Here is an 18,392-nt window from a genome sequence, read left to right on the forward strand (position 1 = left end):
AATTGTAAGAACAAATGAAAGATCGCTATTTTAAGAGATCAGTGTGTGGTGGATCTCATCGAGAGCAAAGCTGAGGCATATGTGAATGTATTATGGGTTTTCGAATGCATACCTGAAAAAGTAGGAGAGGATGTGGAAGTTTAAAAAACAACAATCAGAGGAATCGGCTTTAAAGGTTAGCTACACCACGCTAATCCTCCTCGGTTTCCTTTTCACGTCGTTTGCATTGGATCTGTCGGCACGGGGGGGGGTGAAGGTAGGAGCAGTTGTCGAAACCAGATCCAGGAGGGTGTGCAAAAGGAAAAGCACTTCACCATCCCGTTCGAATGAGAATAACATTCACAACGGTTTGAAATGCCTCCTTATTTCAGCTCACGGGCAGTGTTAGTCACTAATGTTTGGGCCTCGGGAGACTAAGCAGTACTTCAGGATGTGAGCGGGGTCCAATATTTCAATCATTCCACTGTGGGCAGTCGCTAAGTAGAAGCCAGGCACTTTCTCGCAGGGAAGTGGGTGGGAGGGAGCATGGGACCAATAGTTATGAGACTTTAGCATTTTATTGACGCCCTGCTGCTGTTCCTATGGATGCTGGGGATAAACATTTGTTTTCCCTGCTTCCTTTCACTGGTTCAGCGGAGCTGAGGAGGTGCTGAATACCCAGGACTCCAGCAGACAATGAGCTGGGTTGAAAAATGCGTCCGAGGCCATAGGTGAGGGCTCTAATTACCACCGAATCATTGAGTTACCAATTTCCTGCAAAGGAATCTCGAGTTTTAGGAAGCTGCTGAACCCTAAGAGCAAACCCGTTTGAAGCAGCGTTCACCCGTTCAATTCAAAATACACAGTCAATTCACTTTACGGTATATTCTGTGAAGCGCTTTGAGACGTCTAGAAGACGTGATGAGGCGCTATATACCAAATGCAAGGATTATTATTATTATTCCTTCATCCATTCATTCTTTTGGTGAGTCCACTTTTGCAGTTGAAATTCTTAAAGCCCATTCTCCATTTTCCTTCTCTGCAGATCCATTTGGTGGCATCTAGATTTACTACAAGTCTGGCCAGGCATAGATTTCTCCATGTCAGCAACTGAGAGCATTCTCATTAACCACCAAGAGAGATGTACCTGCAGTGAGACAAGCAGACCCTCTACCAGTGTAGTTTCAGCCTTCCCTTCCTACCAAAAAAATAATAATAATAATAATTTGGTCACTCAATCCACGACTGTTTGTGGGACACTGTTGTGTGCAATTGGCTGCTGCGTTTGGCCCACAATTTAATTCACAGTCAATTCACTTTGCAGTATGTTCTGTGAAACGCTTTGAGACGTCTCGAGGACGTGATAAGGTGCTATATCAAATGTAAGGATTATTGTTATTATTATTATTATTATAGGAGTCCAATTCTGGATCCTTGTAATAAAGCAAAAAATATAGTTGCTGTTATTAAAAAAAAGGTCAAAGGAAAGCTGAACTCAACATAAAATTTGAGGCTCCTTTTTTGCTGATTGATGAAAAACCCTCCATTTTATTTACTACTTTCTGTGGCTTTGTACCTTCCAGGGTCTAATGGTTGGACCCATGGAGCAGATGAGTCTCTCTCGTCTTTGTGTAAGTATTTTCTCGTCTTGGAGGGGCGCAGGTATCCGTATATGTTTGTGAGTGTATATGTGCATATATGCACAAATGTACTTCTGTGTGTAAAAGAAATAGAAAAAAAAGATAGTACTAGAATCAGCAAAATTTTACATTGAAAGTTTGGTAAGATGTTGAATGCATCAATACTTTGACTAAAAATCTAGCCTTGACATATTAATATGTGCATCAATATATACATATCTTAAGTAATTAGCAGTTGGAATTGTCAATAGCTTATCTATTTATATATAGGACTGTCAAATAGAAAGGTTCTGAACTGGCTTTTCCGAGGATATTTTGTGGTCAATCGGTCTTTTAAGTACTTTTGATACATTTCAAATTCAAATTAAGTCCGACGAAATGCACAAAGCTTAAGACTATGGGCTACTGAAGCTGGCTCCGTCATTATTTTTTTTCTTACAATGACCTGTTTCTGGTCTGTTCTGATCAAGTTTGTGAGCAGTGAGGTTGCAGGTAACTCACAAGTGAGAGTGAAAGGGAAATATCATCAAATAGGAACCACAGCTCAATCACTGTTACACTGTCAGGCTCATGTTATCACTTGTAATAATACATCCCCATAGGGGCATTATTCTTCATCCATCATTTCAATGTTATTCTACACCCGGATAGTTATCACTTGTAATAATCATGTTATCACTTGTAATAATACAAGATTCCCTAATGGAATCAGCACTGTGTTGTGCTTTTAACCTGTAGAGTTGGAAGGCTTTGTAAAATAATGACAGAAATTACAGCACAGAAGGAGGTCACTTGGCCCATTAAGCACATTTCCTTGCCAGTCCTCCGCTGGAGCTATCTACTCTGATCTTAATTCCCCGCTCCTTCCTGATGCATTTTATCTTGTTCCTCTTCAAATGCTTTCAGTCCTTTTTAAACACTGTTATGGTCTCTGTCTCAATATTTACTAATAGCAAAGCCACTAGGTTCCAATGATTATTTGTCTGCAAATGTTTCTTCTGACTTCCTATTAACTCTTGCAGTGACAATCCTGACCATATGTTTCTACTTATTCAGAACGGTTCTGACGAAAGCTCATCGACCTGAATCGTTAACTCCCTTTCCTCTCTCCATAGATGCCGCCTGACCTGCTGAGCGCTCCCGGCGACTTCTGTTATTCCAGGTTTCTAGCATCTGCGATATTTTGCCTTTTGCCCCTATTTATTGATTTATCAGTGAAAATAATCTTTCACTATCTATCCTCACCAAAACCTTTTGAAATTTTTTAAGAATCTGTGTTAGATCATCTCAAAGCCTTCTCTGCTCCGGTGAAAAAGCCTGAATTAGGTTCAAGCCTCTGAAAACAACCCATTATTCCTGGTGTCATTCTTGTGCACTTGTCCTCTCTCTCTATATAGCTCTGGTGACCTTGCTATAACTAACGGTGTGTCCAGAACTGCACACAATACTCCAACTGCAGTGCAACTTTATATATAAATATAAATTTAACATCACACGTTTGTATTCTGTGCTCGTGTATATAAGATCCAGAATCCCATTAGTATTTTTAAGGCTTCTTCTACCCACATTTCTGCCTTGAAAAACAAAATAACCGCAACTCTCGAATGTTTCTGTTCCTCAATGTCACCTTTGCCATTTAGGGTTCGCATACTTCCCTTTTACTCTTTTTTTTCCCCCAATTTTTATTCATTCACATTTTGCAAAACGAAATGAAACCCTGACACTGTAATTGCTGAAATAACAACATTTTTAGTTATGCTCAGGTTGCTATTTCCTTGGAAATCCCTCCCCCCCCCCCCACTGCCCCACGCTGATATTATTTATACCCCATAAAATACACCATCATACTTAACCAGATTCTGCAATTAGGAGTAATCTAGAACTTCCAGTCATAAAGTGAAAAGAACAATTTGCATTATCTGGTTTTAAGGAAATCTCCACAACACTGGAGCTGAAATGTCAGTGTCAAACATTTCATATCACTGACCTAGGCTTCTAAAAACCACTTTGAGTGCGAGGTCAATACCACAACACCGTTATTCATTCCCTTTCTCGGAGCTGTTCCAAGGAATCACCTTCAGTTTGACAACAGACCACTGTCTGATTTGGATTATCTCGCTAAAGCCTCTTTTCAAGACCTCAAAACTCTCCGATCGGATTCAACCACTTCTGCCGTGTGGTACTTCACCCAATAAAGACTGACGAAAGTCTACAATTATAGTATTCTACGACTGACAACGCATCAGAATGTTTCTGTCAAATTGGTGCAAATAACATTGATGGAAAATGGATGTTTCGAACTCGAGCTCTGTATTCTTGCGGGAACTGAAATTAAAATGCTTCTCTCTGGGTGCAATTCTAAGAACGTCAGCACAAACACATTTCTTCACAATATCTGAGCTGATAGAACGCCGTACAATTCCTGATGTCCAGTCGCTCTTCTCAGTTTTATTACTAACACAAATTAACTATAATGGCAAGTGACTTTATATTTAGTTTCTGTATTTATAGGGTTTTATTCTAATATTTCAACACAATCATTTCACACCTAACACTATGGAAGAAGCCAAACTGCTTTTTCAACTAATCTGGATCAACATTTTTTTGTACATTACGGTCTTCTTCAAATACCTACCCTGAAGTAGATAAGTGTGAAGGTGGGTGTTCGAAAGGAGGGATGTCTTCACTTCTCCTCCTTTGGGAAGGGATTTGACTATAAAACTCGCTGCGTTCAGTTGCAGGAGAAGGGGATCCTGTGTAGCTGCTCGACGAAGGTGTCAGTGCCAGAGGAGGTCTATAACTGGGACTTCCTCGTCTGCTGCCCTGCCCAGCAGTGCTGCTTTGTGCTGGTGAGGAGGACGGAGAGGACCTTCTAGATAAACTAACAGCAGTGGGAGGCTGAAGGGTAATTTCTGACATCTCCACAGAGACACCTGCAGGGAAGATGCTGTGAGGGTGCTGCAGGAAACTAGGCCGAGGCCTCGGGCGGGATGAGATCTCTGGGGAGACGTGATGGGAACTCATAGGGCTTTGACTCAAAGGGGAAAGCCGGGAAGGCTGTAGAACCACCTGGTGTAAACTGGCCTCAGTCCTTCTGCCTTGCCTGGGGCTGGCTCGGGGCCTGGGCCTAGGTTCATACCACCTGGTGTCCAGACTGAATGTGCTTGTGCCACTAGGACCAGCCTGTTTGGCCGATTCAGTATAAGGCAATGTGGGTGCACCCATACCATGGCTGGTATGCTTTAGCTGCCCTTGACTGGTCTGTTGCATAGGTTGACCTGGTTGTTTGGGAGCGAGAGACACGGATCCTTTTGTTTTGCTGGGAGATTTGCTAGTCCAACTCTTTGGTTCCTCCAGATGCAGCACGCTATGGTAAGGTGCCGGAACCTGGAGCGAGGAAGGGGGACCACCCCTTGGAAGACCAGCCTTTGGCAGTGTACTCTCCGACGTTTCCTGGTGGTGTGAGAACATCACTGGAGAACTTTCTATGCTGCTGATAGACAACTCCTTCCTTCTCCATGGATCGGGAGATCGCAGAGCGGTTGGCGTGTGTGTCAAAGGCAAAGTGCTACTAGAAGCGACCAAATGTTGTATTTCGATCTCTCCGTGACCCTCTGGGAGGGTGGGCTGACCGTAAGGTCCTTCGCGAAGAGGTGGAGGTGATGACATTACTGAACTGAGGGGACTGATATCTGGCATGTAAAATGGCTGTCCATCTGGGTCTACGGAGCTAGTGGTGAGATAGCTATAAAACTGACCTTGAGGGTACCCTTTAGGAGGTCGCCTAATCTGACCTGTGGCCTGCAGTCTGCTATTTATCCCTCCCTCTGGTTTCTGGAATCGTGGGCTGTATGCTGGTGGCTGTAAGTAGGATTCCTGACTCGATGAAAGAGGTGAAAGCTGAGACTTCAAACCCATTATAGTGCTTGAAGTTACAGTCTCATCATTCTCTTCATCGGACTGCCGGAACTCGGGATAGGTGTCCGTCTCTTCGGCAAAGGGAAATCCCTCGATCCTCCTCGTCTTCAGTGACGTCTCTATTTCCATGGGATCCATGATGAAACGCCCATCGGGGCCTCTACTGATTAGTTCAATAGGGGTCGTGGCTTCAGCCTCAGCTTCGTGCTTGGAGACACTGTATTTCCTGCTGGTTATTGCTCGCTTGGTCTTTTTGTACAGGGACATTTCCCTTTCCTTCTCAAGACTCATCTTGGTATGTATGGCTTGGGCATCTTCGGAGGACTCTGACGGAGCTCGTAGTGTTCTGATGCTTTCAGGACTCACCTTTCCTGAGGAAGATCTGAGAGACCAAAATCAGAGGCAACAGTAACCCTGTAAACATTCACATCTACAAATTTGCTACTTTCGCCAGTGAAGAAACCCATTTACTTTATAGATCTGGCGGCTGCCGTTGGGCATTATTCATTAATAACAAGTCATTTCGTCACACGACGCACTCGGTTATGAAGATGGAAAAATTTACAATGCGGTTCGCGATTCTTCAACACTCGTTCGGAAAACATTGCACTGCACCGTGAGTTAAGGTAAGATATCATAACTAACACAATTTAGGATAATGGTCAGGGAATTATCGTGTAATGATACTACCAACTGATGTGTGTTATTAAAGCAATAGCTTAGCCGTTAGTGCAGAATTAATGGCTGTTTCGTGCTGTATTCACATGGAACTGAACCAAAGTGCTCAACAGGGCATCTGTTTAAGAAAAAAGCTACGTCACTATAGTGTTTCAAAGGTTTTGAGAACATATCTTCCAGTATCCTGTAGGGAAACTGCAAATATTATCGGAATTTATTTTGCATTTTATAATATGAATAGGTTCTAACAATTTTTTCAACTATTCAATGCACTTACAACTCATACAATAACCAAAGGTATCACCGTTGACTCAAGACGTTAGATAAACATTCCCAGTATTTTCTGACATTATTGTAAAACAAGGTCTAATGCTGGTCTCGCTCAGACCTAAAAAGCCAGGCCAATGCCCAGAAAATGAACACAAACATCAATTCATCACACGAGGAAGGAACATGGATGTCATTTTAAGAGGGATGTGTTACTTACGGGGATTCCACACTTTTCTGCAGTGTGTTATTGAAAGTGGAGGATCTGCAAGACAGTGAGCACAATGACAACGAAATAGTTACAAAGGAACCCGGACATTTATTAAGTTATGCAACATTATACATTACATTTTATACAGCTGGGGTGGGCAAATGTAACACTAAAACAATCTAGAGGAGAGGAAATCCTTTTTAAGAGCTTATTACCCCCGGAAAAGCGATCCGCCAATCGACTAACAACCGGGTTCCTGCTTACTGCCGGGTAAACGGAGGTGTGTGTGTGGAGTAAGGAAACGTGCCCAACATTTTAGTTTACATATCTTCAGGAAAATTTGGAAAAATGGAGGAGAAAATATGCACACACGCGCCCCCACACATCCAATGAATTTCTCTCTCAATCCGGTTTTGTTGTAAAATTTACTGAGCGCAATTGTGTTGGGAAAAGGAGCAAATTCTGCGACTAAAGTTAGCGGCAAAAGGTTAATTATGGAAACTCTGGTATGAAATTCAGAATACGTCCTGCATGTCCTTGATATAATGCACCTCGATGCCTTAATAATGTGGCTCAAAACAAGACCGTATATAATGCCTGTGTCACTTTGAATTCTTGAACATTTTTGGAGCCCCTCTGAGTGAGATTACACTTGACAATAGTTTGGTGCTGGGCACAAATCTACTGGCAACGGAACTGAGACTCCTCATAGTAATTCCAAGGGAATTTTAATCATCGTCAGAGAGAGGAGATTTTTTCTGACTGTTTGTGAAACCATGTCAATTAAACTGAGGATCAACTTAATAAACTGTGTCATCCAATCTCCTCAGAAGGAGCCAATATCCCTAGGAATCAGAATGCCATTAGAATGACTAATGTGGCAAATAGAAGACAAACAGCGAAGCTGTTTCTCTCCCCGAGGCAGGAACTCGCGATTGGTTGTAGCTCGTATAATCTTCTAATTCCTTTACCTAAGTAGTCATTCTTTGTGTGTGAACCTCGGCATCGAAACCTGGTGAACCATTACCAACCATTATATCCATCCAACAAGCCCAATTTATCTCTGCAGCAGAATAACAAGATTTGGCATCTATCAAACTGAAGGATTTCATGTCATGGCTGATTCTTATCAAAGTCAAACTGTGGGCACATGTCCTCCAAGATGTCAGATAGAAAAAGGGTGAGGGGGGTAGTAATAATAATAATAATAATAATAATAAAGCTTGCCTTTGATATAGCGCCTCATCACGTCTTTGAGAAGTCTCAAAGCACTTCACAGGATATATTGTAAAGTGTAGTGACTTTGTGTTTTGTGGGCGAATCGTACATCCTAGAGGGAGTTTTCACTGTGAAACTCTGCGAAACTTGTACGCAGATATTTTCTCAGTTCCACCCAAATACCCTTTGGGTATTTGGATGGATGCCAGAAGTCTGGTACACTGTGAGATGATGCCTGAAACGCAAGTCCCACTGTGGCACCTTTGCACTTAAATTGGCAAGTCACACACTGAATAATAACAATAATAATAATCCTTGCATTTGATACAGCGCCTTTTCACGTCTTCGAGACGTCTCAAAGCGCTTCAGAGAATAGACTGTAAAGCGAATTGACTGCGTATTTTGTGAGCGAAACGATCCTTTCGACGTCACCGCACACTTGAAGGAAAGCTCCTACCTACCCCTCTTTCTCTTATTCTTCCGCCGCCGCTGCCTGTTGACAAAACAAGCGGCCAGTGTGCTAAACAGAACAGCAGCAGCGAGGAAGCAGATGGTGGCAACGATCCCGGCCACCACCGGCCGAGCCAAACCTTCCTCTGGCAAATCAGCCGGTGAGAAGATATCTAAAAGAGGAGAACGTAAAAATCAACAGTGAATGACGGCTCTAACATTTCATCACTTGATTCCCTGACAACACGGATTGTTACAGCACTGGTGGAAGTCGTTTTAACGCAAGTGACTTGGACGTATGAATTGCGGGTCCCTTGAAACAATTCATACCAATTGGAGTGTCTCTTTGCTGAGTTATTTTTTTCACACGAACCAGAAACGGGCACCTTTGACCTTAGTATAATAATAATAATAATCCTTGCATTTGATACAGCGCCTTATCACGTCTGCGCGTCCCACAAACAGTCGTGGATTGAGCGACCAATTTTTTATTTAAAATGTGTTTATTTAATCAATAAGTTTCTCACCTGAACTAGATACACCAACCACATTACTGGGCTCACTGATGAGCTCCTGCATGACAGCTATTATGTGAAATTCATACCAGGAGTCCTGACAGAAAGAAATAGTAAAAAAGATATGAATTGGATTTGTGTAAACTATAACATCGCACACCAAAATCACTTCGTCTTAATCGACGTGAAAGAAACATTTTTTTTCTCGGGAAAAACGTTGGCTAAATGCCATCATACTTTGCTTTTGTAAAGCAAAGAGATAATAATAATACTTGCATTCGATATTGCGCCTGATCACGTCTTTGAGACGTCTCAAAGCGCTTCACTGAATATACTGTAACTACTGCAAAGCGAGTTGACTGTATATTTTGTGGGTGAAACAAGGCAGTCAATTGCACACAGCAGCGTCCCGCAAACAGTCGTGGGTTGAGTGACCAACTTATTCCCTGTACTCACTGCAAATATCGAAGCGATATTACCTTTGTAACCGGATTTCTCATATCTTACCACATTCAACTCCTTGGTCAGCAGCTCGGTTTCGCTCCCGGGGATGTCCTCGTCCAGAATATCCCACTTGTCCCCCAGACGGAACTCCATGATATAACGGTCGATCGGATAAGTATGGTTGGCTGGTGAGATCCAAGACAGCAACACCCCTTGTTGTGTCCGGTTAGCTGTTAGGCACCTTGGTGGAGAAAGCAGCACCAGTGGTTCTCGCGTGGTAATGGGAAAAGCTGAAAGAACAAGCAGGATTATATATCTTTCTGCACCCCACATTCCAGTAGAGAGAGGTATCTGCTGGAAGACGATATCTCGGGATACGGTGTACAGTTTGGGACACGACGTGTCAGGATGGTGGAAGGTGAACCAGATGGATCTTGGTCTTTTTTTCGTCTTATGTTCTTATGCTCCAGTTGGCTGATAGTGTGTTCCTTTTGGTTATGCCCTGCCTTACACACTTGGGTTCTCGAAAAGTATTATATGAATGGCCCCCACCACCCCGCCCCACCCAATTTTTCTCCCTTTCCAGCTATCATCAGCTTTACTTACTCTGTGGAATCTCCATCTCCATCTCCTACTCTCGCTGCCCTCCATCCCACCCGATCCCAACCCCCTGCTCGGGTCCAAATCCCCTGGCGTCCTCCCAATGTAATGTGTTGTTGTTGTCGACTGTGTTTTGCACGTAGTTGAAGCACAACAGTGTCATTAAAAAAAAAAAAGGGTTGACTTGGCTCACGTTGAGCACACTTTGTACCTACTCACCCAGTGTGTTCACAGTGATGACCTCACTGAAGGGGCCTGTGCCCAGCTTGTTGTGTGCTAACACACTGAATTGGTATGCAGTCTCAGGCTCCAGACCTTCCACCAGGAGCCAGGTCAGGCCAGTGGTGACAGGGAGTGATCGCCAGTCATGGGGTCCCAGCATAGCTCTCTTTACCCTGTGGCAAACGCAAAACTAGATAGTTAGCATTATCTGCTGCGTCGGTGCTCGGCTCGGAGTGAGTGGAACCAATCTGGCACGAAAGACGGTAACAGAATTTTTGCATTAAAGGTATTTGCCTTTTCTACACCCTGTTTGACTGCTCTTAACGCTCTTCTTTCGAAACCTTGGTTCGCGCTCCGATAACCGGAGCGTTCCTGTCCACGCACTCCCTCGTTCCCACTCGGACGTATCTCAATTTTAATGGCTTTTAAGGCTAAGGTTACGAGAAATCATGAGGGTTTATGGGCTATTCTAATGGAGAGGGAGAGTGGGAGGAGGGGAGGAGTCAGTGGGAGAAGGGGGGAAATGGGAGGGGCCAGCGAGGGAGTGGGGGATCCAGTGGGAGGAACCCATGGGAAAGCAGGAGGAGCCAGTGAGGAGGGTCAAGAAAATAAACAGTGCCTGAACTGATATTGTGGAATCAAGATTTCAAACAGAAGGGCTCTCATCATACATTTAATTTCTATTTTTATTTTTATTTGAAGAATATTATGATTTGTGAACCCTGACGCTGCCAGCTCAGTGATTCCTCCTTGCGGTGTGGGTGTGGGGGGGTGGGGGGGGGAGGGGTAATGGGGGAAATATTATTGGGGGCCACCTTTGTGGCAAACCGCTCCTACAATTCATCCCTGGCTGCATTTCTCATACGCTTGATGCACAGAATTCTGTAGCAAAATAAACATTTTGTGATTTTACAGCAATTGGAAGAAACTAATCGGTACCAGCAGATTGGTTATTTAAATGGCTGGCTCTGGTGAAGGTGCTTAGCTCAAGCTTGCATATACAGAACACACTGGGTAAAAGCTTGCAGTTCATTCATATGTTTCGCCCACAAATATACAGTCAATTCACTTTGCAGTATATTCTGCGAAGCGCTTTGAGACGTCTGGAAGATGTCAAAAGCGCTATATCAAATGCAAGGATTATTATGATTATTGTTATATGTAGAATTCATGGACACGAATATTTCGCCCACAAAATATACCGTCAATTCACTTGACAGTATATCCTGTGAAGCGCTTTGAGACGTCTCAAAGACGTGATAAGGCGCTGTATCAAACGCAAGGATTATTATTATTATTATTATTATTATTGGAGACTGAGCACATTTGTGCCCATCAAATGAAGAGCAGTTGATATCTGCGAATGGGACCGGGTGGCAAAGGAGGAGCCAGGATTCATTGAGTCTCGGAGAGGCGGAAAGAGTGCACGTCTCTTGCACAAACGGCAAAGTTTGTATTGCATTCTATTCGCGTAAGATGTTTCACCAAGGTCAACTTTTACCCAGTGTATGCTATAGATTAGAGCTAATGAAAGGGTTAGTAATGAAAATCAAATCCAAAAAACTACGTGCAATGCAGAAAATGTAGGAATAGGAAGAACTGCAATATATTAGATAGCAATATATCATACTGTGGGCTCCCCTGGAAATCACTGGGCTGAAATACATTAAAAGGCATTGGAGCATTCATCTGTATCAATTAGATGAGGAATCAACGGCATACCAAAATCTTAATGAATTTGACTCGTTAGAGGTTTTTGCTTTTGAGCTAAGGTAAAGAGGAACCTTCATCCCGTTTAAAGAGACTTGCGAATTATTTATTGGATGTGAACACACCACCTGCAGCGTGGCATGTCGGCTGATGTAAATCATCGTGCTGTTCGGAAGGAAAGCTTTGTGTTTCAAGAAAATGGAAGATAGCGAAATGAAAGTCACGCATCACATTAGTTTGGGTTGCGCCAGAGACTGCAGCTGCGGCAGTGCAAACTCTCCTGGCTGTGAAGGTGTCGGTGCTGAATGAGATACCGCAGTTAACACACAGGCTGGGAACACACAAGCTAACACCTCTGTTAACTAGGCTATTCCATTCTGCTTGTGTTCCCAGTCCTGATCTGGCTCCTACTGAACGACTGCGTCCTATTTTTTGACTCGTCACTGTAGGGCTGGAAGCTTCTCAATCATATGACAGATTTCTTCCTCCCAATCTCGTCCCCAAGCCTCGGCTCCTGCCAACCTGCGCCTAATACTTCCCGGAGGTAAGCAGGAATGCGAGCCTCTCGGGAGTGAGTGAGTGCGACAATCTATCTCTGCGATTTCCGTGGGCAGGTGGGATGCATGGAAATCTCAGCTTGGTTTGGAGGCTCTTAAGAGACAGTGATGGGTTTCCGCATGTGTCAGCCCTTGTTCTTCGGGCTTCCTCGGGACGAGCTTGGCCGAGAGCTGCCGAATGGCATCTGGTTTGCAGCCTGCAGATGAACGCGTCAATCAGGAGCAGTGAGTGTAATGAGTATGCCGTTTGGCTAAATAGAACTCGTGGAGTGTCTTCCCAGAGTGTTATATGCGCCACCTTATGTCTGTGGCACTCGACACCGAACTCCCGTGAACCGCTTTGTGAGAAGAACGCCAGTTTTGTTGTTGGCGAGCAGGCCTTAGTGGAAATAAGCTCTTAAATTAGGAGTCCAAATGATCTAATCGGGGTGGTGTTACAGGAGCCTTGGGAGACAAATGCAGTGCTCAAATAAGCATAGATTTAAGAGGAACAATGAGATTCGAGGGATTATAAACTGGTGCCCCCTCACTAAAGCCCTTCATTTTTGATCGTGCTTTCGATCACATCGCCCCTTCCTCTCCCCCTCTCTCGGGGTCAGACTCCGCCACTGTCAAGTGCTCCGGGACGTGAAAGTTCGCTGTACGAACGCAAGTTGTCGGCCTTTTCCTCTTCCATAGTTTCAGGTTTGAAATCTAGTTCTCTGTCATTTCTACGTAAGGATCTCTGAGCTTTCTGCAGCTCCTCTGTTTGTAAGAAGCTTCCTTTTCAGATCAGCCCGACACCGATATTGAGATGACAGAGGCAAGACTTTGAATTCCTGCATACTCACTACTGTGAAAGTCATTACGTGAACAGCCTGTGAATCACTCTGACTTTGGCCACTTCTATTTATGCTAAATTAGATGGAGGGAGAAAGGGAGAGAGAGAGAGAGAGAGAGAGAAAAAAATGCAGGAGGTTGCGTTAACTTTTGAGCGAAAATCTTTTGGTCGATGAAGTGCATCATTAGCACACGGGGACTTTGAATGACAAGCTCTCGTTGCTGATCTCATCCCAGTTCATTCTGGTTTCGAGACTCTGTTTTTAAGAAAAAACATTGTTCGACCTCCGATAGATATTTCCTTTTTTTTTGCTCACAATATACACAGTCAATTCACTTTATAGTATATTCTGTGAAGCGCTTTGAGGACCCGATAAGGCATCTCGAAGACCTGATAAGGCATTACATCAAATGCAAGGATCATTATTATTATTATTATTAGTCCTTTTTCTGAATTTATCATTGGAGCTTCCAGTCAGACTGGTTTGTACTTTGGAAGAGGATTGCTTTTAATCTGCAGTTGTATTGTAGCGGTGGGAGATGCGGTCGGGTTGTGGACAATGCTTACATGGAAGATTTTTTTTCCCCGCTTTGATTTACACCTGCAGCTAACTTCTTTTAGATGGGAGGCCAGCAAGCACACCCTGGCCGTGAGCGATTGCAGGCTAATGGGCTGCTGGATGCTGATCTGACGGTTGTGTGAGGTGCAGTCGGACAGCTTTACCACCCAGTCGTAACGTTGATTTGAATGAAGCATTCACGGTCCCGGAAGAGTTTCACAGTTTGCTCGCCGGGCCCCACTGTTCACTGCGCTGCCCTTTGGATCGTGAAGCTTACTGTTACTATTTTGGGAGACTTCGAAATGGCCCATCGCGCGGAGCAGCGCATTTGGGACAACGGCATCAGAGCAGTTGTGTTGCTCACAAAATATAGTCGATTCACTCAAGAGTATCATATTAAATAATAATAATCCTTGCATTTGATAAAGCCCCTTATCACATCGTTGAGCCGTCTCAAAGCGCTTCACGGAATATGCTGTAAAGTGAATTGACTATATATTTTGTGGGCGAAACATGGCAGCCAATTGCGCACAGCAGAGTCCCCACAAACAGTCGTGGATTGAGTGACCAAATTATTATTACTTTTTTCACAGCATATCCTGTGAAGCGCTTTGAGGCGTCTCGAAGACATGATAAGGCGCTATATTAAATGCAAGGATTATTATTATTATTATTATTGATGGCTAGGTATGTCCTTACACAGTGCATTTGCTGCAACATGAGCTAACCTGAACCAGCTTAATCAACTTAAACTTGACTTTTCCCCCCCCCCACCATTTCCCACCCCCACCTGAAGAGATAAGGTCTCTGACCTCTGTTACGCTACCCCAGGGGTCATTCCTGACATGTGAGCTTGAGCAGTGAATGTTAACAAACTATTCCATCTGGGAGCACGTCACAGCTGTGGTCGGTCCTGTCCGCACACGCACACACAACTCTCAGCTGGAGTCATAGCCTGGGTCAGTGTGGAGGTGCTGCTTCCAGCAGTACGTTGACTTTTAAGAGACGCAGTTTTACACGGCAAGGATTAAGTGTACAAGGAAATGACTGGTGAAGTGTGTTAGAACATGGAGCTGGAGTAGTGTTCCCTGGAATCGAGGCTTGAATCTAACGCAGACAGAGGTGATAAATGTTTACTGAATGGTGAAGGTTCTCTGACGTTCTTATTATGGGTTACAGTACATAGGGAGTTTGGGACATGTGCGCAGGCGACCGCCAGGAAGGTGGAAGGCGAACTAGATGGCCCTTGGTCTTTTCTCGTCTAGCATTTCTTACGTTCTTACGTTCTTCAGCTCACAGTGGGCTCTGAGAGTTTCACTGTTAAGAAGGTTAAGGTTAAAGCGTGCCACTCTCCTGTGAGAACAGCAGGGAAACTCGACCAGAAAGGTACGGTGAAGGACAAACGAAATGTGGAGGGAGTTAGTGAGCCCAAGCGAGCCCCAAGATCTATTGGAGCCAACCAGTAGTCTTTTTCCTGCGAATCAGCAGCCTGCAGCTTTACAACTGAGAAGCAAATCATTGTCAAAGCCTAAACGCATACAGAGACAACATTCCTTTGTAAGCAAAGAATTTGAGAAGGAAAGGGTGGAAAGCAAAGCATGCTGGAATGACTCACACAAGGCCATACCAGACTGTGAATGTCTGCTCATATCCACCATCGTACGCCGGGTCCCAGGAGATGTTAGTTGAGGTCATTGTGGCTGTGACTCGAACGTCCATTGGAGCGTATGGACTTGTGCCTAGAAATGATCAGGAACAAAGACAGAGATCGCACAGACATGGAGTAGACACATATCCTCCCCTCCTCCCCCAGCCCGCCCCACTCTGTCAGTACATAATAATAGTAATCCTTGCATTCGACACAGGGTGGGGACGCCGCTGCGCGCAGTTGGCTCCTGCGTTTCGCCCACAAAACGTACAGTCCATTCACTTTACTGTGAAGCGCTGTGAGGCGTCTTGAAGACTCACACACACACACACACTCTCTCGCCTCTCGCACTTTCAAGAGCTGGAATTGTTCTTGAAATTATTTCCGTTGCGTAAACCCAGGGAGGTGATTCTAATTACGAGTGAGCAAGCAAACTGTGGGACCAAACATAGCCAACAACCACATAAAACAACTCGTAACGTTTCAACCTTCTAAATCACTCTGGACTTACGCTCCACAGAGCCGAGGAAAAGAATTTACTGCCAATGCCCTGGTTAGGAAACTCTCATCGACATTCCGGCAGCTACACACTCGGGTAAACAACACGTTGGAGGCTGCATAAAATGTCAGAGGGACAAGACTCGGACACCGCTCAGGCAAGTGTGAAATTAAACTGAAAGCCTTTGTTGTTGAAGAGTTCCTCTCTCGCGTCTCATCAAACCCCGTGCGGATAATGACCGGTCTGTATCAGAAAGACTCCTTGATGTAAGGAGTCTTTCTGACGGAAGATAGCGGGGTCACTTCTCACGGCAATATCAGGAAGAGCCAACTGCGCTTTGACATAGGCTAGAGACGAGGAAACCTGGACAATTCACTCCAATATTCCAGTGTCAAATCAGAACACTTTATATACAGTGGCTGACGCTGACAACCTCGTGAGGACCGTGAAGTCCTGCTACAATACAATGCTTTGGTTGGGGTCCACGCATATAATAACATAATCATAATCGCCGCAATTGATACAGCGCCTTATCACGTCGTTGAGACATCTCAAAGCCCTTCACAGAATACACTGTAGGGTGTAGTGACTGTGAGTCTTTGTGGGCGAAACGCAGCAGCCAATTGCGCACACAAACAGTCGCGGGTTGAGAGATCAAATTATTATCATTTTTTTTGTTGAAGGGACGATTACCCCCCCCCGGAAAAAGCGGTCTGCCAAAGGTGACTAAGTTGGTTAGACCACATGCAGGTGGTTCCACACAAACCTGGTTCGGTGTGATGGACAATCCTAAATGCATGTGGATGAAGCAAGCTTGACGCTTTACCGAGGCGAGATTACCTACCGATTACGGTCAGATGTGTGCTGGCAGTGATGCTTGTAACAACATTAGTCGCAACGCATTCCCATTCTCCGTGATCCTCTTTGCTGAGGGCTTTGAACTGCAGGCTGCCACTTGGGAGGATGTTGTGCTTGCTTTTACTAGGCTTTCCTACCTTGAAAGATTCAATAAAAACCAGACGTGTGAATTAGTTCAGTCGCACTTACGCCAACCGCTTGCTTACTCACTCACTTCAAAATTATATATTGTTTTATTTGGGGGTTTTATTGCTTCATAATACCTCATATGTCCAGACTGTTATGATAAAAATAATAATAATTATAACAATAATAATCCTTGCATTTGATATAGCGCTTTTCACGTCGGGAGGACTTCTCAAAGCGCTTCACAGAATACACCATAAAGTGAATTGACTGTATATTTGTGGGCGAACGCGGCAGCCAATTGCGCACAGCAATGTCCCACAAACAGTAGTAGATTGAAAATGACCAATTTATTATTGTTTTGTTTTGGAGGGATTATTATTAGGCTCTGTGTGGAGTAAGGAAACTTGCCCGAGGTTTCGCCCTCTGCCTGGAATTGAACTCAGGTCTCTCACTTGCAAAGCGAGTGCTCTAACCACTGAGCTACAGGACTCCACGATGTAGATTTCACGCAGATTTCCCGGCTCCTATTTCCACATAAGCAAAGATGGAGCAGTTACACTGGCTGTTTGCACCATTGTGGGATGGGTGGGGGAGAGATAGGGAAATGTCCGACGAGCTCAGATAGTCACTGCGTTGCCACATACAGCACTGCAACTGTGGCTCACGTTCCCTCAGGGGTCACGAGTTGGCTCAGCTACAGTTCTATTGCACGTTAAATTTATGCTAATTTCCTGCCAAAGAGAGAAAGCACTGCTGAGATTCGTTAAGCATCACGTTCCCATAAAGCCAGGCACCGCTGAACGCGTTTGCAAGCTGCCAGGGGAACCATAGTCTGTGTTTCATAATTTAATAAATGATCACGATGCAATTTCAGGATCGTATTGTTCGACAATACACATCTGTTCGTGTTTATTAAAGCAGCCGCTGTGAAGGGAAAGGTGTTCTTTTCTTTATGCGGCAATGGGGAAAGCTGAATTAACCTAAACCCAAATTGGAAAGTCGTTTCAGGGCAAGAGAAGAAGCCAGAATTTTCCAAACAAACATCAAAAAGAACTCACATCCCAAGGTGTTTGGTAGCCAATTTATAGCCAAGAACTGTTTATGTAATTGTACAAACAGCGAGAACATATTCTTGGCTACATTTTGCAATGGGTTAACAACCATGTGCTAATTTACTACTACTTGTGAGTTGTAGATCAATAATAATAATCCTTTCATTTGATATAACACCTTATCGCGTCATCGAGACGCCTCAAAGCGCTTCACGGAATATACTGTAAAGTGAATTGACTGTGTATGTTGTGGGTGAAACTGTTTGTGGGACACTGCTGTGTGCAATTGGCAGCCGACTGCATACAGCAGTTGTGTATCCCTCAAACAGTTGTGAATTGAGCGATCAGTTTATTAATAGTATTTCTTTTTGAAGGAATTATCAGCAATCCGGATTCCTACTCGCTACTCACTGCTAGG

At 44.1% G+C, this 18,392-nt stretch overlaps 1 protein-coding gene across 1 annotated transcript in view; it reads right to left on the bottom strand.

Annotated features, from left to right (window-relative positions):
• The window catches only part of igsf9bb (immunoglobulin superfamily, member 9Bb), a 132,522-nt gene that overhangs the window by 15,701 nt on the left and 98,429 nt on the right, over window positions 1–18,392 (bottom strand). Inside the window, exons 11-19 of the mRNA XM_042343825.1 lie at window positions 16,780–16,930; window positions 15,404–15,527; window positions 10,140–10,315; window positions 9,384–9,610; window positions 8,889–8,973; window positions 8,373–8,534; window positions 6,703–6,747; window positions 4,255–5,923; window positions 1,539–1,693 (exon numbers count right to left, since the gene is read on the bottom strand). Coding sequence (XP_042199759.1) covers window positions 1,539–1,693; window positions 4,255–5,923; window positions 6,703–6,747; window positions 8,373–8,534; window positions 8,889–8,973; window positions 9,384–9,610; window positions 10,140–10,315; window positions 15,404–15,527; window positions 16,780–16,930 — 2,794 coding nt within the window. The remainder of the gene's footprint in view (window positions 1–1,538; window positions 1,694–4,254; window positions 5,924–6,702; window positions 6,748–8,372; window positions 8,535–8,888; window positions 8,974–9,383; window positions 9,611–10,139; window positions 10,316–15,403; window positions 15,528–16,779; window positions 16,931–18,392) is intronic.

This window comes from Callorhinchus milii, unplaced genomic scaffold (genome assembly GCF_018977255.1).
Source record: "Callorhinchus milii isolate IMCB2004 unplaced genomic scaffold, IMCB_Cmil_1.0 Scaffold25, whole genome shotgun sequence".
In the NCBI taxonomy this organism is placed as follows: Eukaryota; Metazoa; Chordata; class Chondrichthyes; order Chimaeriformes; family Callorhinchidae; genus Callorhinchus; species Callorhinchus milii.